We start from the raw sequence: 21,829 nt of genomic DNA on the forward strand, positions 1-21,829 counted from the left end.
TAGGAAATCTTTATTCTTTACATTAAGCTTCCTCTTCACTGTGCACAAGTCCTTTAGAAATTTTGGATATGAAGGAACTTGTTGTATGGCATCCAAGAGTGGAATGTTAATCTTCACTTACTTGAAAATCTCCTGAATCTCAATGTGGCATTTGTTCTTTTGGCTAGTTGCCAATCTCTAAGGATAGGAAACCACAGGTTGGTACCCTCTACTAGTTTCAGCATTTGCACTCACAAGCTTCTTCGACTCTGGTCCTCTGGTTATTTTTTAGCTTCATCAGTATCTTTTGCATCTACAGGTGTAGGAGCAACTACTTGTGTGACCCTAGTCATCTCTGGTTGGGAAACTTCATTTCCACTTCTCAAAGTAAGAACGACATTCACTGTCTCAAAAACCTCCCCTGAGACATTATGCATTTGCTGTTGTTACTGCCGGTATACTTGAGAATTAGGCTGAAGCTGTGCTGGGAATTTCCCTTTCTCTAGAGTGCTCAATATCGTGCTCATCTTATTGATGGTGCCCTACAAGTCATTTATGGCTTAAATGTTCTGATTGTTTGTGGTGGCCTGAATCTGCATGAATTGCTGAAGTGTATTGGCTATCTATATCATACTGTCATCTAGAGACTTATTCACAGATGATTGAGGCTGAGAACTCTGTGCAGCTACATGAGGCTGAAATCCCGTAGGTGCTACAAAAGGATAGTTCTGAGAACTCTGATATGGCTGATACTGGTGTTGAGGAGCAGCCTGATGAAATGGTTGCTAAGAAGGTAGTGGAGACCAGCCAGACTGATCATTCCTCCATGATATATTTGGGTGATTCATCCACCCCAGATTATATGTATTGGAGAAAGGCTGATTTTGTGTTCTGTTAACCCCGTTTGCTGATTGCATCTGTTCAGAGCCACTCTTCTGAAATACTTGCATAATCGGGCAATCTTGGGTCTTGTGGTTCGAATCAACGCATATAAAGCATGCATCTACTGTTTTCACGGCCTTCACATTTTTCATCTCTATGACCTCTATTCTTCTAGTCAATGCAGCTATTCGGGCTTGAACGTCAGTGTCCTCCTTAAACTTATATTTGCCCCCACCAGCAATAACCCTTAGTAGTTGTGTTGTCAATGAAAGTCGATTAGTGCGAGTGTTCCATTGTTGTGCGCTCTCAGCAAGATAGTCAAAAAATGGTAATGCTTCATCAGGTTCCTTGCTAAAGAATTCTCCATTGCACATAGTCTAAACAAACTGCTTACATTGTGGAGTGAGACCAGTGTAAAAATAATTCACCAACCTCTAGAATTCAAAACTGTGATGTGAATAGATGTTTACCGAATCCTTAAACCTTTCCCAACTAGCCTGGAAAGTCTCGTCAGATTTCTGATTGAACTGACTAATCTGCTCTTGTAAATACTGAGTTCTCTGAAAAGGAAAAAAAATTGTAAGAACTCACGCTGCATATCAGACTAACTAGAGATAGAATTAGGCCTCAAAGAATTAAATCAAATCTTTGCTTTATCCTTTAAAGAGAAAAGAAATAAACAAAGTCTAATAAATTCATCAATAGTGGCTCTATTGATAAAAGTAATGCATGCCAACTCAAAATCTGTCAAGTGTTGATAAGGACTCTTAGAATCCATCCCGTGGAACTGAGGTATCACTGACATCATACCATGCTTAATAGAAAAATTAGGTGCATCATCAGGTAAAATAATACATGATGGTGTAGTGGTGCGGGTGGGCTGCAAATAATCCCTAAGAGTGCATGGTACAAGTGCAGCCATGGTTTATTCAATTTCAATGTCATCATCTGCAGAAAAAACATAAGAGCTATCTATCTCTGTGCTGTGTATACTACTCTCAATGCTCGATGTAACTCTAACCAATCTATTTGAATTATCCCTCATTCATAACACGAAACATCAGTCCAAATAGCATAAGTAAGGTTCAAGTAACTGAGTAGTAGGTGACAAGTGAAATGTGTAATCAAGGATAAGATAGTGAAAAAAACATTTGAGATGAAAATAAAAAATAAAAATAAAAATAACGAGTTTAAATTTACGTCAAGCAACTATTCCCCGGCAACGGCGCCAAAAACTTAACTCACTCAAAAATGAGCAGCACCAAGGCTATCCCAAGTGCAGGAGAATGTCGCGTAATAATTAGAAATAAATTCCTAGATCGTCTCCTCAGATAAAGTTACTTAAAATCAAACTCGTTTAAAATAGTGAAACTATTCACAAATAGAAAATAAAAATAATGGTATGTACAATGGATGGAAGAATGCAACAAGAATGAAAAGGGCACTAGTCATAGACTAGATTCATATTTTTGGATTTTTGAGTGTCGAAATGAAATATAAAAAAAACTAACAAATTGAAATTAACAATAAAAAAAAATCAATTAAACTAAACAATCTTAATTAATCTGAAAATTAAACAATAAAACAGAAATTATTTAAATCCTAATTAAGTTTTAATCGATCTAATATGCAATAAAATTGAGAGATTAATAAAACTAATCTAAGAATTAAATTATATTAGAAAGTAATTGACAAAATACGAACTGAAAATTGAAAAGTTCCAAAATCAAGATTCTAGGGTTCATCATTGTATTTAAATCACAAATTCTCAAAATTAATTCATAGCAATTGTAATCACTGTTAAATGAAAGTTTAAAGAAGCGAGAAAAATAAATAACACGAAGTAAATAAACAGCAAATAAAATTTCCAAAATTCAAAGCCAAATATATCAAAAATAAATCACAAACTTTAAACTAAAATTAAATAAATAGTATAGAGTGAAAAGAGCAAGCTAAATGAATGGAAATGAAGGTGGTAGACAATGGAGGAAGTGGCTGGAGCGGCAATTGGACCCTGGAAGAGTTCTTCAAATGTGCGGCGCTGCTCTCTAAAAGTCTTCAATTTTGTGCTAATGATATGCTTAAATAGGGTAGGAAAGAAACCATAATGTCTTCATATTCCCGCACACAAAATGCTTAAATTTTAGGACTCAACTTGGCAGCCACTTATGTGCTTCAGGAGTTTGAATTTAAAAATTCTTATTAGAGATAACTTTGTAACCCTTTAAGATAACTTTCCAACGCATCAAGAATCTTATCAATCCGATATTTGTGCAGAAAGTTATGATTAAAATACTAATATGTGTCTATTATGTCAAAAACTTGACTCTGATCCAAATTACTCTCAAACCCCATCATTATCCTTATTTGAAGAGTCCTACACTCGTTGAAAGTTTTTAAATTGTTTCAACGTCTTGTCCACTTGAAAGTCATTTGAATTTGAAATTAGAAATAAAATAAGAATAAGAATAATAGAATATCAAAAATATGTTGTGCATGTGAATGAACATTGTCCAATTAAATCACAAGTTATAAAATTAAGCATAAATCATGCTATTAACCAATTTAAATCACAACTCGGATTTATTCATCTTAACTATTTTTTTTCATCAAAAACCAATAATAATGTAATGAAATAAATAAAATATATTGATTCTAAATGAATAAAATATGCAATAATTCAGCTCAATTAATCACCATTTAACCCATGAATAATTTTTGAGTCTAGAGGACTATAATTCATTATTGAAGTAGGCAAAGGACGGGACGAATTGGGAGTCTGCCCCGCCTTTGGGATGCGGGGCCCAACCCCAGCCCATGCGGGGCAAGGAGGGGGAGCACCCCTAGCGCCTTACGTAGTTGCCTATTTAAGTAATAAACATATAATGTTATTTAAAATGTCACATCATCATGTGTAATCCAGAATGATAATTTTTTTATAAGAAATATTTTGGCTACAAAATAATTACATAAAGATAAACTTACAAATTGACGTGGCTTGATATAGTATATCAAATTGTAAAATTACTTTTATTATAAAATAGATCTAACAGACCATATGAAACCATACATATATTAATTTACTTTTATGATTTTTTTTTGTAACTATAACACTTTTCAATTTTTATAAAAAGAGTCATTGTTAAAAAAAAAATAGATGACGATATATTTAAAACAAGAATATTAGAAGAAGCCCACATCTTCACAACCATGGCCAGACGAAAGAGAGCCTGCAATAGGGCTGTTAGAGACACAAAAGAATCCCACAAAAGAATTCCACACACTGATGTGGTACCACGTGCTTTTTTTTTTTTTTTGTTCATTTCTCTCCATTATCTTCCCATGCATTTCCCCTCCCCCTTCCCTTTTCCCTCTCCCTTCCCCATGCCGGCGGTTCCCGACCACTCTGGCCATTAGACCGTCGACCACCCTAAACACCGAAAGATGCTCGTCAGCCACGCTTGTTGTGACCGCCCTAGCCACGCCGCAACCACCCTGTGCCTCTCCACGTCTCCATCCGTGCTGCGCCCGCCCCAGCCACACTGCGCCCACCCCAGCCACGCCGTGACCACCTTGGCAACCAAACGTCGGACGCCAGCCGCCGGCCACACAAACCGTGACCACCCCTGCCACGCAACCGCGACCACACCGCAACCAACCATAGTGCACAAAATGTGCACGGCAAGCCACAACCCCACCCCTGTCGTGAGCTCCCATGTCATAGCCGGCAGTGCCACTTGGACCGCTGGCGACTTCTGTCCACCCTGAGGTGGTCCTCAACCGCCATGGCTGGTGCAGGGAGGGGGAAGAAAGAGGCACGGGGGAGGAGAGGAGTGGAAAGGCACGGGGTGATAAGGATCATAAAGGGAAAGAAAAAAACACGTGGCATATTATCAGTGTGCCACATATTTGTATGGAATTTTTTTATGTTTATAGTGTTTTTCTCTTGAAAATATGCAATGAAAGCACGAAAGCTGACGAAGGCTACGGGTGCTAATTCCGCTGGCCCATTGAGCCTTCAAAGCCTCGTTCGGCCATCAGTGATTTGACATCTTTGCTGAGTGAGTAGAGGCAGAGCCTAATAGAGAAAGGGTTCAAACTCAACGGTTTGGGTCCAAAAGTTGGAGTGTTGTCTTCGGTTTTGTGTATAGAATATAGTGCGAGAATTTGCGAGATTATACAAAGAAAGAGAAGATGGATAAATTAACTTCTTTTGTATGTGTATATCTGAACTCTATCCTCTTCTATATAAGTAGAATCACAATGAGACCATAATCGGAATTTAACCAAAATACGAAGTGACAGAATATGAAGGATATTATAATATAGATGAATGTAATAGGAAACCTAAGAAGTGGATTAAGGCCTTGTTTGGATATAGAGATGGTTTCATCTCATCTCATTTCATCTCATCATTACAACTTTCATTGATTCCCACACAAAATATAATAAACAATTCAATTTTTTTAAATTTTAAAATAATATTAATATTAAAAAATAATATTCTAACAATTTTTTATTTAATTCATCTAAAACTATATTATCTCACTATCAAGATGAGTCCAATAACTTAACCATTCATCGGCTTATGCATGACAATATTGAAAAGCAGAAAATGGTTCAAGTCTTTGAAGCAGAAAACCCATTCCTACACTTGGGGTTGAGCTTATATTTGCATACATTGGTAGTGACAGACTTAAAACGAAAAAAAATAGAAATAATCTTTCTTGTTTTACATGTAAGTTAAAGAGGAGAGTAATGCTACTATACTCTTTAATTTATACTGCTCAATTTGTTTCTGGATGTCATGTGGCTTATTTTAAAAAAATTAAAATTATATATTTAAAACAAAATGGCTCCCGAAAATACAAAAAGAATAAAACTAAATTCCTAAATTCCTTATACTCTTATATGTGTGTGCTTTTAGTTTTTTTAATAAATTACGGTGCCACATTAATGGGACATAGTGGTGGTGTAAATTATGGGACATGATAGCATTTTTATAAAGAAAAAGGAAAATGCTAGTCCTCCCATTGGGATTTTATTTTTCTTTTTTTAATTTAATAATTAAAAAAATATTTTTTAATGATGTTGTGATTTTTTATTATAAAAATATTTGAAAATGTCTAAAAAATGCATGTAAAAAAAAAATATAAATGAAATGTACTAGCGGGAGCCCCAATGGTGAATGTAGAGCCACCCAAAGAGAAATGATAGAGTAGCCACACATTTTAGAAGGCCGTAGATTGAGGAGATGGAGTTAAGGCATGCTTGGAAATATTTGAGAATTGTGAGAATTTGTTTGAGATTATATTTTGAGAAATAAAGGAGAAAAATTTAAATAATATTTTTAAAAAATAAGTATTGTATTGGAGCTTATGAAAGTGGATAGATAAGGTTGAAAAGTTGTTTAAATATAATTTTTTGAGATTTTTTTTTTTAAGTTTGTAAAAATTGTAATGATTTTTGTGTTTAAGCAATGATTAGATATCAAATTTAAAAATTTGGAATTAATTTTTTTTATATTTTTTAATAATATTAAGAATGAAGTTATGAGAGCTTTTGGAATTTTTGTGCTTTGTGGAACATGCCCACCTCAAAATGATCTAAGTAGTGACAGAACCTTATAAATCCAATTGGTATAATATTTTTTAGTAATGTTAGATACAATTTTAAAATGTAAAAGTCTCGTGCATTACATTTTAGAAAAGTAAAATCTAATATTAAGAAATGAGGCTTTTTCATGTAGATATCATTTTTATTCTTTTTTTTTTTTAAATGAAAGTGTGGAACTTGTCTCCCAAGACTGTATAAAGAAATATATTTTTTTTCATGTTAACCTTAATTTAAAATGAAAAGTATTTAGTCAGTATAAACTATAAAGCATCAACTATATTGATATTTTCCAGAGAGAAAAAAACTATATTTATATTTTATTATCTACCTAATTTTGTGAAAAAGCACGATTAAAATAGTTTATATTTTTAATAAATAATTTAACTATTTTGTGTTAAAAAAATTATTTATATAAGATTTAAATAAATAAGTCTCATACGAGTGATTATAAAAAAAAGGTAGATTCTATATTAAAAAATATAAAAAAACTATATTTTATTAATAAAATCTATTTTTTTACAAAAATTTTATTACCTTAAAAAACAATGCTTGTAAGAATTAGGGAGTGAAGAGGAAAATAAAATGAAAAAATAATGACAAAATAATAAAAAACAAACCAGTGGTATAAAAGGGTGCCGAAAGTAATTTTGTGGAGGACGCTCTCTGTAGTCAATCAAAATCGAGCGAAACCGAAGCGCTTCGAGTTACTTGGAGATCGGCCCGAGAGGGCCAGAGAGCGCCGTCCCCCACCTTCGTTTCGAATTGGATCCTTAGGTATAACAGAAACTTTCAGAGATCAAAACATTTAATCAATTCATACTCCGTATTTGACGAGATTAGGTATGCTCTCACATACTCATTCCAGTGTTCAAGTTACATTTCGATTTTAGGTCACAAACTTGGGAGGATTTAGATAATAAATGACATCGGAATATTATGAAAGTTCACGTAATTGATTGTTAGTTTCTCTTTGAATATTGCGATTTCTTTAGTTTTACGTGTAATTCATACGTTAATACGCTTCAAGAAATGTTAAGAGTTTTAGTTAGAGGATCCATATGTTTGCGTGTCCACAAACACACATTTGATTGCAAAGAAATTAACAGTTCAGCAGAGTGGAGAGGCGAAACTTCAGATTAGACGCTTTACTTTTTTTCTTTTTTACAACCTTTATGTCATTAACTTGAATCCGTCACTTTTCTTTTTCAATTCAATAGGAATGTTATTTTCCGGTTCTATATGGTTGTTCGCGAGACCTTTTGAAATGAAAATAACAAATTGGACGTCGTAGTTTACTGATTGATTGATCCGCATGAAGTAGATTATATGATTATATTTCTGAGTGGTAGTGAACTGTGCGAATCATCCATAGGCAGGCCGCAGGCGTCTTGGTTTGCTAAATTAGACTTTATCCTCTACCCCCTTGTCTCTACTTCTTGTAATTGAATGTAACAGATTGGATTTAGGATGAGAGAGTGGCGAATAGGATCCTACATTGCCTAAGATAGAGAAATTATTGTGTTTTGGGGACCGGTCTGGTGTATTTTGGGTTGTTCTTTTCACGGGCTTTTTGGGTCATTAGGGGCTTTTTGGGTCATTTTGGACAATGTGTTTTCTCATATACATTCAGTGTACTTGATTTCTCCTTTAATATATAATATTTGTTACTTATCAAAAAAAAAAAAGATAGAGAAATTATTGAGGTTTATGATGATTTAAAGGGGCTCCTATTGTAATATTGACTAGTCGTTTTGAATTATAAGCTTAGATATAGTTGGAACTTTTCTTAGAATGTTACAAATAGCATCAAAGTCAATATCCAGCTATAAATGTGGGGCTTGAGCCGTGCCACCTATAAGAGAATGACTCGAGGAGGACGTCAAAGACTTAAGGGAGGAGATTGTAATACCCTAGACGTAGTATGCGAGTGTGGTGAATGAGATCCCACATTTGTTAGGAGGAAAAGTCATGGTTTATAATGATTCCAAATGGCTTGATTGTAACTTTTACGTCTCTTTGGAGTACAAGCTTAGATGCAGCTTGACTTTCCTTGGGTTGTTACATTTATTTTTATTGCATGCTTCTAAAAATGTCAATAACAGCAGTTCTATTTGCTTTATCGAAACTATTTTATTGAATGAGCATTTCAAACCAGTTTGGGGGTTTCAAAAAGGCATTTACTAACTGATGGTCTTATCTCTCACAGGCAGTTCTTAAGCATATTGCTGCCACGCATATAAGTAATCCGTAGTCCACTTTAGAGGACACTGAACGAGAAAAGTTTTCTTATTTTCACTAAGAGACAATGCAGAATCAGGAAGGCCCCAAAGCAGATGGGGAATTGGAGGCTGCGGCATCCACTCCGACACCTGAGTTTGATGATTGGCCAAATTTTGGAGATGATGATATTATGCAGCAGCAGTCTGCAATCCGGGCTGAGGAAGCGGATAAAACCCCATTTGTAGGCAATAAGGCAAGAGCAACCAAGTTCTTGCATTGGACAAAACATGTTCTGATTCTTTCATAATTATAATTAGATTTAGATTTATAATATAATATAATTTCTACAACTCATAATTTATTCTCCCTTATTTATTTTCTTCTAAGAAAATCACTGTAGCTTTTATAGATTCTGACTGATGCCATTATCTTGATTCGATGGTGATGCGACGACAGGAGCCACTGTCTTCACTGGCAGCTGAATATAAATCAGGGAGCCCTATCTTGTTGGAAAAAATTAAGGTTCTCTTGTTGCGTGTTCTGCATTTCATCCTGCAGTTATCATTTTCACTAAAATCAATTTCTATATGTCGTTATGCAGGTTCTTGGTGAAAAATATGATGCAATTCGGCGAACACGAGGAGATGGAAACTGCTTCTTTCGAAGCTTTATGTTTTCATACCTTGTATGTCCTAATGTGCATCTTACAGACTCTTTTCATCTATGTACACTCTGGGTGATTACCCTAAGCTTTTTCTTGGTGAGGAAGTAAGGAAGTCATTTTAGCTACTAAATAATTGCTGTGCTGCGCACATAGGAGCATATTTTGGAATCACAAGATCGGAAAGAAGTTGATCATGTCAAAGTTAATGTTGAGCAATGTAGAAAAACACTTCAGAGCTTGGGTTATGCAGACTTCACTTTTGAAGACTTTTTTGCGGTAAACTACTTATCAAAAAGACTTTTTTTGCGGTGAACTTATAGCCATTCTCTCTCTCTCTCTCTCTCTCTAAACTCTTTATATGTTTATTACATTGATTTCTTTTTCACTTTTTGCTCTTTATATGTTTGCATATTAGTCAGTTCCTTAGAGTGGATATAATGCCACAGTTTTCAAATGAGACAGATAAAACCATCTTATTATTATCCTAACACTCCTTTGGGTCTAGACTTCACCTTAATGAGTAGGGTTCAACATGTGGAATTTTATACTTGCATAGGAGGTTTAGAGTGGAGACATAGATTGAACTTAGCACATCATTTCAGATTATTATTCATCACTAACTTGCTGGTCCGTGTTTTTAAAATACCTTCGTTATGCATAGCATGGGGGAATAATTAATGTCAACATGACTAGCTTAACTGGTAAACATCTTGATTCTTAGTGACTGAATTCCATCAAACCTGATATTTCTATTCCTTAAAGCCTGGAAAGGATGCTGATTTGGTATTTCCTAGGTATCAAATTATCCTTTTGAAAGTAAACATATTTTTCCATCGTTTTTAGAATTTTCCATTAATAAAATAAATGACACAAAACTTTGGGGCCTGCAGAGTTGAAATTCCATGTCTTATTTTACAGACTTCTAACATGAACAATTGTTTTGTCCACAAATGACTATTGTTTTACATTGGTGGCATACTAAATGGTACTGGTTCTCCAACTTGGAATTGACCGATTGACTGTTTATGACTTATTATGGGGATCAGCTTTGGGTCATGGAGCAATTTGTTTTCCTTTCTTTCTATTTTTTTTATGAGTACTGTTTGGGTCATGAAGCCTTGGGCAGACAATGACATAGACCTTTTACTTCTTTTTTTCTTTTTCCTTTTTTCTTGTATGAATTGGCTATGGGAATAAATGACATGTCCTTGGTTTTGGAAATGATTGATTTTTTTCTCCAAGAACATAGGCTGCTTGGAAACTTGGTTAGAGTGCTTAGGACATGTATTGCGTGTAGACCATGAGGGGGTCATAAAGTATTGGGCAATCATTGGCATGAGCCTTCTCCAAAATTTAATTTTCCACGTGTATATTGCAGGAAGAATAGATATGCTGTTATTTTGGTTAAATTTTTTTAAAATCTTTACTTATAAAAATGTTTTTTTTTTTTTTTTTTTGAAGTTTTTTATGATGTTTTAAATCATAAAATGCTGACCAGTGGTCTGTAGTTTTATGATGGAAGCTTTAATACTCACTCATATTTTTCTATCCCATGTGAAAAAAAAAAAATTCTCAGTTATTCCTTGAGCAGCTGGAAAGCGTTCTTCAAGGAAATGAAACTTCAATAAGGTGTTGACAACTTGTTCCTTTCAAGGCTGTTCTGTTCACAGATGTAATTTGATGGCCAAACAATGTGCTGTCTGCAATAGTTTAAATCAAGTTACTCTCAGTGTGGAAAAATAACACGATTTATTATTTGCTGCAGTCAAGATGAGCTTTTACTCAGGAGTCGAGATCAATCAATATCTGATTATGGTGAGTGACCTTTAGACCAAAATTCCTTGATCTAGTTTGCTTCTTGCCACATTCCTGACAAATTTTGTTGGATAGTTGTAATGTTTTTCAGATTTGTTACCTCTGGTGAAATAAGAAGGCGCTCAGAGTTTTTTGAACCTTTTATAATGGGTTTAACAAATACAACCGTAGAGCAGGTTTGTTCGATGTCTTACAAACTCGGTGGCATACTCATCAGCATTACATTTGCGTTCTTTCAACTCTTTCAACCCATCATTAAATTTTGTTGCTAGTGGCTTGTGTAATTACCCATTATAAGTATCTGTATGAATTCAGAGTCATTGTTATGTAGATGAGTCATTATGTCCATTTAAGAGTAAGTCAAGTAATTGTTGATGTTTGGAATTAAAACTAAAATGTTATTTGTTGGGTTACTATATGCCACTGCATCGTTACATTTTAATCGTTGAGGAGATAATTTGTTTCCCGGCAAGTATGGTTAAAACTTTTCATTGTTACTGCAGGCCTGCAGTTTTAAGATTTCAAGCCCCATCTCTCTCTCACGTGTTATTATCTGTTTTGTGTAGTTTTGCAAGTCATCAGTGGAACCAATGGGTGAAGAGAGTGACCATGTGCACATTACTGCGTTGTCAGATGCATTGGGTGTGCCAATCCGTGTCGTGTACCTTGATCGCAGCTCCTGTGATAGTGGTGGTGTTAGTGTAAATCATCATGATTTTATTCCTGCTGTTGGTGATCTAACAAATGCAAGTGGTAGCTCTGAGACAGTTAGTCCCTTTATCACCTTGCTATATCGCCCTGGTCACTATGATATTCTCTACCCGAAGTGATGCTCATTACATGTTTGATGGTAAGCTTGTCTTACGTCTCTCTTGGGTCACAACAATTTACCCTTTATGGCCCCTGATAGGATAAGCTGTAATCTAGACCTAAAAAAATGAACAAGCGGAAGCCAATATTCTATATTCTGTCACACCTGGAATTTAGTTCTAAAGAGATTATATTTATTTGAGTTTATGTTCATACATGTATTACAGGTTGTTTTTGACGTCCTTGTCAGCCAACGGGGCTGCTCTCAGGCTAAATCTCTGTCGATAGGACATCTGCTGTGGGAAGGTGGCTTGGACATCTGCTGTGGGAAGGTGAAAGCCAAAGCTCTGTATTTTAGTTCATGCTGTAACTTTTTCTGAGACTGTTCAAAAACTTCCGAGCTGTGTGACTGACAATGGGACATAAACATGAGGTTCTCTGAAACTTGGGACGGTTGTAGCTTTCAATTATGAATTGCGTGAACTATGGAATTGCATTCATTAAAACATTACCCGTTTAGTCCTCCTGGTTGGGTTGAAACTCAAAACTCATAGTTCAGTATATGTTGTTAACTTTTTTGGAGAAAGTCTACGGTTCGTTTGGTTACTTGTATTGAGATTTATGGTTCAGGTGTCGGGGCTCACCCAGTTTTAGCGTCTCAGGTCCACACGGTTTTAAGCTTGGTTAGATGTTATGTTGTGGTCCAAAGCATTTTGTGGGAACCATTTGCGGGGTGAAGAATTTTTAAGATATTATCAATCGATCATAGAGAAGGGAAAAAAGCAAGGTATCTCACTTATGAGATCATCGAGGATCTGCAGGTGACTTCCCAAAAAGATAAAGGTTCGAGACGAATACATATCTCAAAAGTAAAACTTAATACAATATAAAGTTAGTTTAACAAAAGAAGCTCTCTGACCTTAATACCTCAACGATTACAGATAGGTTCCAAGCACGGCAATCAAGAAACAACAAAACCAGTGGAGGAAAAAAAGTGAAAAAAAAAAAGAAAAAGAAGAGGTATGGCAAGAAGCCTCCTCGAAACGCAGTGAAACATCTCTTCATTGTTCAGAAACTCCTTTACATATGTACGTCATTTAATTAATCCTCTCAAATCCATCCAAAATTTGGAGCTCCACCCGACGCTCTTTTTCTTTTCTTTCACCCCCTCTTAACAGTCACAAAATTTGATAAGAAAAGCCGAAACATACTTCGGCTATGGTCAGGCAGTCCTCTTTAAGTTTTTTTTAAGTAGCTTGTCAAAAGCATCAGAGAATTTTTTTTCCCCACTCCTCAGCCATACAGAGCATGTCACCAGTAATTGGGTCGGAAAGATTTAGTTTACTCAGTAATGTAAGGTTAGTGCCCACAAAAATAGGTTGCTCGCTTAGTCTGACTCCTTTGAGGAACCTGAAGATGGATCTCCAGCAGAATCCTCCCCATTTCCCATTTTTGGTGGGCTTCCTTGGTTCTCCTCATGGGTGTTGGTCCGAGCTTTTCCAGGTCTGGTACGAACATTAACCCCCATTGGGAAGGGAACCTGCAGTTCAGAAAAACGTCGACATGAGATCGGATCATCTTTTTAAGTATCCAAAGGAAATACATAAATTAAGTAATTAGGATCTAAAATTGTGTGTTTTGTTGCAATTTGCATACCTGATCACCAGCATTGGGGCCATCGGTATTGAACAGAATTGGTCGGCACCGCTTATCCTCATTCATCAAGCTTGAGTTCTGGAAATGTGCGATGAGAGCAGCTATACCTTGTATGCGAGCAAATGCAAGTGACGCTACTTTTTCACTATTAAACTTCTCCCATTTCTTCCCATTGAATGCCTGCAGAAATTGGGAATCTTTTTTTAGATTTAGCCTTAGTGCGTATATTTTTCACCTTAAGACTCACGCATAATGAACCTGATAGAATGGAATGATCAAGGTAGGGTCTTTCATGTTGATAAATGCATACCCCACGTTACATTTATTCTGCAAGAAATGTTGAGACTGCGTCAATGTTACAGATAATAAAACCATGTAGAAATCACATGGCAAATCTTGTTCTACCCATACCACAATTCCTCATCCACAAAATTAGAGGGCAATTGCACTGAAAATTGCATTTACCTTAAAATCAATTGGAAGATAAATGAAATCATAGGTTCCTGGATGGCGTTCGTCTATTGCAGCCATAAGCATCTTTGATGTATACCTACAATTATTTTTTTTTTATCAGTAGTATATACCCACAATTATAACCACATTAATCCCAGAATTGAAAAATTGCCAAAAAGGAAATGTAGTTAACCATACTAACCAATGAGAGGATTCCTCTTTCTTGCAGCCAGATTGGAAAAATTGTGAATTATAAGCAATTTCTATGACAGTCTAGTATGGTAAAAATGTATAATCCCATTTTTTTTTTACTTTTTTCTACACTCCAATTCCTACCTTGAAATGCTTTAATGCATTGCACTACATATCCACTATCTAAATTAGCTTGATTTATATAGTCTTAAAACCACCACATAAAGCAAGCCATGAAATGACCTGTTGGTCAAATAGTACAAAACGCCTCCAGGGCAATTTTGACCCTGGCTGGGGTGGGGCTTAGCCAACAGTAGTTCAGTACAGTTTCGGTCATTTCCATTGTTTGCTAAAGAAAAAGAACGATTCAAAGAAGACTCCATACCCTCCCATAGATGCAACCCATACAAAGTCGGTTGCTTCCCCCAGCCCAGCCCCATCCTTCTGAGAAGGATTTTAAATTTTGAAAGCAAACTGCATGAGTTTAACTGAATGATTTTTTTTTCCAGAAAAAAAAAAAAAGAGTGAATGATTGAAGCTACAATCTACTTGCAGTCTGAAACCAAAGAGCTTACAAGTGTTAGTTAATTCAAAAGCCCAAAAAGATAAGATACGCTGGATTAACGAAATTGAGGTAAAGACCATAGAAATCTGAGTGGTTGGACAAAAACACAAAAAGAGCCTGTGCTTGGACGTGTGCATAAGTAAGTTTCCCTCTCTATTCCAAAGATCGAGAATCCCAGTTTAACGCCTTCATCTATTAAACATCCTCTTAAAGTGATGAAAAGATGGGCAACGTGTCAGGCTTTGAGGATTTGGCACCTGCTGGGTGCACTGAAAGAAAACCTATCTCCCAATTATGTAGTTTCCTTTACCTTACTAGAAAGTCCTACCTAGGTTCAAAGGCCCCATGGATCATATGTGCTGTGCACCTTACGCAGACTAGTTTAATACCCTATTGATGTCAAAGCCCTACTAAATTTTACTGGAAAGAAGTAATATGCAACTATTACAAATATGATCTCAAGATTGCAAGCAAGGAGCCTCTTACTTGTTAGGAATGTTCTTTATCATAAGTGTTGTTCGGTTGTCTTCCCCTCGCATTATCCGGTCAATATCAAGTTCATACTGTTTTTTGTTCTCAGCCTGACTAGAGCCACCTTCATTCCTACGACTTCTAGCACGTTCAGTTGGAGGATCAAATGAATTAACCATCGGAATCATTTGGCCTCTACCAGGAAATACCATGCACCTCTGATTATGGGATTGGAGTCCTATACTTTTGGGGGGAACAGATAGGTCCATACAGTTTCCACCAATGTGAGGAAAGATGCCATGAGAAACAAATTCCATTGCATGCGGCGAGTTATTAGAAATCCTCAAGTGCCCAAGAGAACCGGGATGAAATCCAGAAGCCTCGGGGGATTCCCCTGTGTAAGCATGTTGTCTATCCCAGAGTGAAGCCATAACTGAGGGTGCTGATCCCACATGGTGGTTATTTATGGGCAAAACTGAGTTCGGCATATTAGATGGTGCTCTAGGAAATCCATGCAATCGCGGTGTGGGATGTGATCCACAAATTCCATTGACAAATGATGGTGAGTTTGGCCACATCATTCCTGGAGGCTGAGGGTGGTAGGATCTATTCCATGAATAATGATGTCCAGGAAGAGGGCAGCTCCCATTACCTGCAGAACCAAAAACTGATAAAGAGAGGAAAACCAGTTAACCAGACAAACAAACAAACACAGGAAAAATAGAAGAAGAAGAGCAAATTACTTAAACCAAAGGGTCTAATCTAGAATGACACTGCTATAAAAAGGCTCGATCAAGTATGCAGCAAAGTGATAGTGTACCAAATCACCACATCCAATGCCACTACATGAACGGTTATCCAAGTATATCAAGCGGTTTGAGAGGTAACTTTGCCTTCCCTACTGCTGGCATTACATGGGTATCGGATGCAGTTCAGGGAACTAGGGGCACAATTAAGACCTATACAGAATAAACTATATTGAAGACTGATCAGATATGCTTGAACTGTCAAGGAAGAATATACGCCATTTTGAGAAGCCGGTTGTCAGAGTCAAGTTTTCTTTTATTGTTTGTGCTTTTTGTTATTTCTTTTAGTAACTTATCTTTATTTTTTCATCTTCACAAGAAAAGTTCGAAAGTAACTACATGGCATCAATAAAATTAGGTAACTGAAAAATACATCATGAAAATCATTAAAAAAAAATGCACCTGGTTATTTATTGCACTTACCAGCTTCATTGAGTTCAATTGGATGTGCATTTGAGTTTAGCCTGTGCAACTGCCTGTTATCAAATCTTTCTGGTGGACTGGGATTGATATTTGTAGTCATGGTACCCGGCGAGTTCAAATGGACGCCATTAGTTAAACCATCATGATACTCTGGAAGTGAATGAGGATGAAAAGTCGTCGTGCCACGAATGTCAAATTTCAGTTGTCCCGGTGAATGTGCAGACTCAGCAAGGCCAGGTTGATTGCCAACTGATGCAAGTCTCACCAGTGAGGGTAAGCTGTTTGGTACACTAGAAGAGATCCCATGATGAAATGCAGTTTCTATGGATGGAGCTTGTATAGCAGAGTGCACCCCCAAAATAGTTCCATGATCCATGCCACTAGATGCAATTTCACCATGCGGGACTGAGACTGTCAACAAGACTTAGTGAGATGACAATCACATAGTAGCCTTTTTCCCCCACTAAATTACTACTTAAAGAGAAAAAATTTATTTCCAGTTACCATACCAGAGAAGCCAGTGTTTGAGTCAATAGGAGGGCTATTTTGTTGCAGGTAAGGGCCACGTTCATCACATTCCAACTCCAAAGGAAATTGTTGCATCAGACTGCAGCAACAAACAAAAACCCAAATGAAAGATAAAAAAGATATGTTAGTAGTGGATCCAAAACAATGAATAACACAAAGGTCATTTCAGCAGGAATCAAAGCACCATACTCTGTCCAATTTAGCAACATAGTTAAGTAAGAAGCATAGACCATATCAATGCATAGATCCTGCGACCTTATGCTTATGATTAGTGGTTAATCAAATGAAATCCTACTTAACTTTTTTTGATAAGTAAAATCCTACTTAACTCTTATTCCAACATGGGCAAAAGTAAAAGGCAAAAGTGAGAAACGGTATACAAACAGTAAAAGCAGAATTATTGTGCATAGAGAATACTACCGTCTTGATCCCCCAGGGCGGCTTGGCTCAAGCTTAATCTGCTTCCCAGCAATATCACTCTTGTTTAATGCACGAAGGGCAACCTCTGCTGCTCTAACATCATAAAATTCAATAAACTTGTGATGACTTCTATGTGGGGTTTCACGAATCTGCATACACATGAACAAGAACTGACCATGCATTAGAACCAACATCATAGTCTTGTAAGTCAATGATAGACAGAAGCCACAAATTTACCTCTTTGATTTCTCCATAGGCACCAAAAATCTGACGAAGTTCATCATTTGAAACAGAGGAATCAAGGTTAAATACCACGAGTGTACCCTGATTAATATCTTTCTCAGAAGGGTTATCCTTCCAAAAGACAACCCACAAGGCAAGAAGTCAAGTGAAAATGGATATGTAGAAATCAATAAAACACTAACGAACAACTCGACAATATAATGATAATCTGACATCCTTTTGAAAACGTACAACTACGATATTTTTAGGTTAATGAAAACAACAACATGCATAAATAAGGCATGAAAATGTAGAAGCTCACCTTTGGAATCGAGTAATGTATGTCAAGCTTCCTGCGCCTCACTGGTCTATTCTGAAGTGCTTTCATCGCATTTCGGGCTGCTCTAATATCATAATAGGAGATCATAACAAAACCGCGATGCTTGCAAGCTGTATAGAGAGTGCGGATATCTCCATATTGCTGCACATTCACGAAATGACAAAAAAAAAAAAAAAAACCAATATTCTTTCAAGAATAATATCCAAGTGAAAATACACATGACGTGTGAACTAAAACACCAGTAAAAACAAAGGAAAACACTCACCTCAAAAAGGGTCTTCAACTCAGAGTCTTCAACATTACTATTTATATTTCTAACAAACAGTGTCCTGGAAGGGTGTTCGCCATGCGGGTGTTCGCCAGCTATTGAACCATTTGATGCCTCTGGCTGACTACTAGAAGCTCCCCCAGTAAAGTCAGAATTCTTTTGTCCATCATATGAACCATCATCTCCCAAATCCATACCCCCAACACTGCTGAAAAGGTCCAACTCTTCTGCATCATCCCCACCACTGGGTTGGACAATATACTCAAGCCCATCTGTCACTCCAGAAAGCAAGTCATCGTCATCAGGTAAGAGGTTTCCGATGGTTTGGGCCTCAATTTCTTCAAGGGATTCAAAAGGTTCCTCTTCCTCATAGTGGGAGGCAACGGTATCAACAGAATGGCCATATGGAGCATCGTTTGACGGTAATCTCCCTGCGTCAAGAAGAATTATACAAAATTAAATTATATAAACTTAGCGCTTCAGCAAAAAATATTTTAATGGAACCTACAGCGAAGATACCAAATCTAGAAATCAATGAAGCCAGTTGTATTACGAGGTCTAAAGTTCAGGATAAGAGCTGGCACCAGCACAAAGCCATGTGCAATTATACAGAAAGTGAATCGAAAGGGTGACTTACACTTCCTACTGAATAAATCCGACAATGAACTCGAGAAGAGACTACTCTCATACTGAGTACCCATCATACTACTCTTGTTGCTTTCCATAGCATAAGATGCCGGCTGTACATTCAAAGTCAATGAATGACTAGATGCTCTCCCTGATCCCACTGCATGCCTATTTAAGCTAAATTTTACTTGCTCGTCTCGTATTAAGAAAGACTCTGGATGTTCCTGGGACTTCACTCTCTGGCTTTCCACTGGAACAAGATTCTCCATAGGTGATGAGGCGACTGAATTGTTGTTGGCTGTTCATCACGTTAGATTGAGTTTTACTCCTTAAGAACCAGCTTCTCAGATATTCAATTCAAAACAGCACATTCAAAATATAAATTCCATAAAAAATTACCATGTAACATCAACAAAAGAGATTCGAAAGCATGTTGTTTGTGTGCTTCCCCCATAAGTGCACTTAAGCAATAAAAGCAACACTTAAAAAATATATTTTCCATGATCTTCACTTCCCCTACCCCACCCCACACCAGGTGTCAATTTTAAGCAAGAAAAAACACCAGAGTGCATTCCTCAAAAAGATGAAAAACCATATTTGAGATATTTAAAAATATTGGTTCTGAAATTACCGAAAAAATTTACACTAGCAATGACACCCACTTAGTTACGGATATGAATCTTGCATGCTAACCTATTAATTAATAGATTTTCTATATAAGTAATCGAAAACTCTATTAAATAAGAACAATCTATTAATTAACATCTAAAATATTTACACCTTTGTCAAAAATAGTAACCATTAAACAGCTCATTGCATAGGCCTTGTTTTCTCTAGATTTCAGATATTTCCAACTTCCTAGTTATACACTATCTGACGCATGCAACTCTTACAACATTTAAAGTAGAATACTGACCACAGCCAAGACTAAAAGACATGAGAAAAATAAGGAAACTATAGCTTACCCAAACTTCCCCTCTTGAATCTACAGAACAAGTCCTACATAGATGAGGAAATTTAGGGGGGAGCCCATTCATGCTTGTATTAAGACTGAAAACAGTCAAGGTCTCTTCGTTTGTTAAATATGACGGGGGGGAGACAAGTGTGACTATCTAGTATATATGAGAATATGCTTTGAATTGCAATTATAACGCTCTCAAGTTCAAAAACATTCTGATAGTGACAAATTGTACATTCATTTCGAAAAGGGCAAACAAATCCACTGAAAATGCATAACAATTTTGTTTATGAACCAAAACAGTAAGACCTTCATTTTCTAAGTTGACGGAACTCACCAAAGCCACCATGCATGTTATCCGACTTCCAAAAACCAAACTGCCTCTGCCAAGCATAAATATGGAAAGAAATATGAGAACAATTGGAACAACAAACTCGACAGAGAGGATGTATCAAACGTTTCAGATTCTTAACTACAAACTGATCGATAGACAAATCCTGCCTAGCCTACATTGAATCTTGAATTCCATCATCAGAAGATAAACTTGACACAGAATCAGAACATAAACAGGCAAGCAGTGGTTCAGTACCTCGTTGGGAAAACATAAATCATCGGAGAAATACGAGGATGATGATGAAAAACCAGGTTGGTCCATTATTTCTGATGGCATTGCAATACCTAAGAGTGGTGAAATCCTTCCAAATAAATAAACGCCTTCAGAATAAAATTTCCACCTCCGGTGTCGACAGCCACATTCACGTCTCTATATAAATTCAAAATTCTCTCCAACAAAAGAACGGAAAAAAAAAATCTGCACCGTAGTTATTCCTGTCAGCAAATCTGCACCGTAGCTATTCCTGTCAGCAATTGAGATACGATATTCACAGCCAGACAAGCCAATAGCAGCACAGCACGCATAAAACATTTTAGCTAAGGTAAATCATAATATTAAAACCCTACTATCTTGGATCAGCTTAAGATCTCGGATGTACGACATAAACTAAGAAAAAATAGAAACAGAAATTAATAACCGGCATCAACTGTGAGTCATGTGAATACGCAACTAACTAATCGCAAAATTCTTTACAACTTTCGGGAAGATCAGTAAGATCAAAAGCAGATTACACGAGTGAGATTATTAAACAAAAATAAAACGGAAATCTTATAATTCAACATCCGATGGCACAGTTTACCTCCACGACTTGCCCAAGATCGAACCAAAATCTAATGGTTGGACTCCAAAGAGCAGCGATAAAATGGATCAGAAAACAAGTTTGCACCCAAACGCATCAAATTGCGACGAGAATTCAAGAGCAGAAATTCTTTTCCAAATCGCAACTGGAGCCGAAACAAATCGAGGAAGAAGATATATATACACATGTAAGGGAGAGGGACATAGGCGAAAAAGATATTAAAAACCGAGGTGGGAATGAGACAGAGAAATCGAATAAATTAAGGCATAAGGCAAGGGGATTGGAGAAGGGGATCATCTAAGAATCTGTGCCGTGTAAGATCCTCCAAAGCTTTGATGCCTTTTTTCCCTGCATTGCACGTTAACCACCACCCCCTACCTCCCCCTCTATTTTTCAAATGATTTTTTATGCCATCATGTTTTCTCACAAGCACAAGCACGAGCACAAGCTTACTTCAACCCCCTTCTCCTTCTCTTCTTATCTTCAGCTCCGCTGGAGTTTTCGAAACCTTTCCTCGCAATCAATGGAGTTTCCGGCGATCCAGTGAGGCTCTCCGGCGAGATTCCGAGCGCTCGCCAGAGAGAAAGTCAGAAAGAGTTTGGAATTTTGGTCTGTGAGCAAACGGAGATCCAAAAAGGGTCGGTGGTATTGGGAAAACGGGTCGCCGTTTACCGTCTAACGGTGTCAAGTCCGAATCCCGCTGTGTGGTCGGCAAACTGCA

General features: G+C 36.8%; 2 protein-coding genes across 4 annotated transcripts; one reads left to right on the forward strand and one right to left on the reverse strand.

The window, feature by feature from the left end:
• Positions 1–7,134: 7,134 nt before the first annotated feature.
• On the forward strand, positions 7,135–12,600 carry LOC108997360 (OVARIAN TUMOR DOMAIN-containing deubiquitinating enzyme 1). The gene is made up of 10 exons (XM_018973578.2): positions 7,135–7,317; positions 8,684–8,950; positions 9,154–9,219; positions 9,299–9,382; positions 9,515–9,637; positions 10,938–10,990; positions 11,127–11,176; positions 11,252–11,352; positions 11,743–12,026; positions 12,214–12,600. The coding sequence occupies exons 2-9, from the start codon at positions 8,783–8,785 to the stop codon at positions 12,004–12,006; spliced, it is 909 nt and encodes a 302-aa protein (XP_018829123.1). The 5' UTR covers positions 7,135–7,317; positions 8,684–8,782; the 3' UTR covers positions 12,007–12,026; positions 12,214–12,600.
• A 245-nt stretch (positions 12,601–12,845) lies between these two features.
• Positions 12,846–21,829, reverse strand: LOC108997359 (protein MEI2-like 4). Of its 3 annotated transcripts, none has more exons than XM_018973574.2 (15): positions 21,109–21,829; positions 20,505–20,755; positions 20,253–20,298; positions 18,968–19,255; positions 18,328–18,761; positions 18,045–18,203; positions 17,738–17,854; positions 17,501–17,649; positions 17,062–17,159; positions 16,553–16,963; positions 15,339–15,990; positions 14,108–14,192; positions 13,901–13,969; positions 13,643–13,822; positions 12,846–13,526 (listed from the first exon to the last, which is right to left on the reverse strand). In XM_018973574.2, the coding sequence occupies exons 2-15, from the start codon at positions 20,583–20,585 to the stop codon at positions 13,374–13,376; spliced, it is 2,922 nt and encodes a 973-aa protein (XP_018829119.1). In that variant the 5' UTR covers positions 20,586–20,755; positions 21,109–21,829; the 3' UTR covers positions 12,846–13,373. The 3 variants fall into 3 exon arrangements, with proteins under 3 accessions (XP_018829119.1, XP_018829122.1, XP_018829118.1); XM_018973577.2 differs by having other exon boundaries at positions 15,339–15,975; positions 20,505–20,772; XM_018973573.2 differs by having other exon boundaries at positions 20,505–20,772.

This window comes from Juglans regia, chromosome 13 (assembly GCF_001411555.2).
Source record: "Juglans regia cultivar Chandler chromosome 13, Walnut 2.0, whole genome shotgun sequence".
Lineage (NCBI taxonomy): Eukaryota > Viridiplantae > Streptophyta > Magnoliopsida > Fagales > Juglandaceae > Juglans > Juglans regia.

What these genes read in the sequence shown, in the direction of transcription:
- LOC108997360 (XM_018973578.2), top strand. Translation starts at nt 8,783, where the DNA reads ATGCAGAATCAGGAAGGCCCCAAAGCAGATGGGGAATTGGAGGCTGCG. An exon ending in CCCCATTTGTAGGCAATAAG is followed by an intron (nt 8,951 to 9,153) that starts GCAAGAGCAACC and finishes ATGCGACGACAG; the next exon opens with GAGCCACTGTCTTCACTGGC. An exon ending in CAAATACAACCGTAGAGCAG is followed by an intron (nt 11,353 to 11,742) that starts GTTTGTTCGATG and finishes TGTTTTGTGTAG; the next exon opens with TTTTGCAAGTCATCAGTGGA.
- LOC108997359 (XM_018973574.2), bottom strand. Translation starts at nt 20,585, where the DNA reads ATGCCATCAGAAATAATGGACCAACCTGGTTTTTCATCATCATCCTCG. An exon ending in CCTATGGAGAAATCAAAGAG is followed by an intron (nt 17,650 to 17,737) that starts GTAAATTTGTGG and finishes ATGTGTATGCAG; the next exon opens with ATTCGTGAAACCCCACATAG. An exon ending in ATCTTCCAATTGATTTTAAG is followed by an intron (nt 13,970 to 14,107) that starts GTAAATGCAATT and finishes CATTTCTTGCAG; the next exon opens with AATAAATGTAACGTGGGGTA.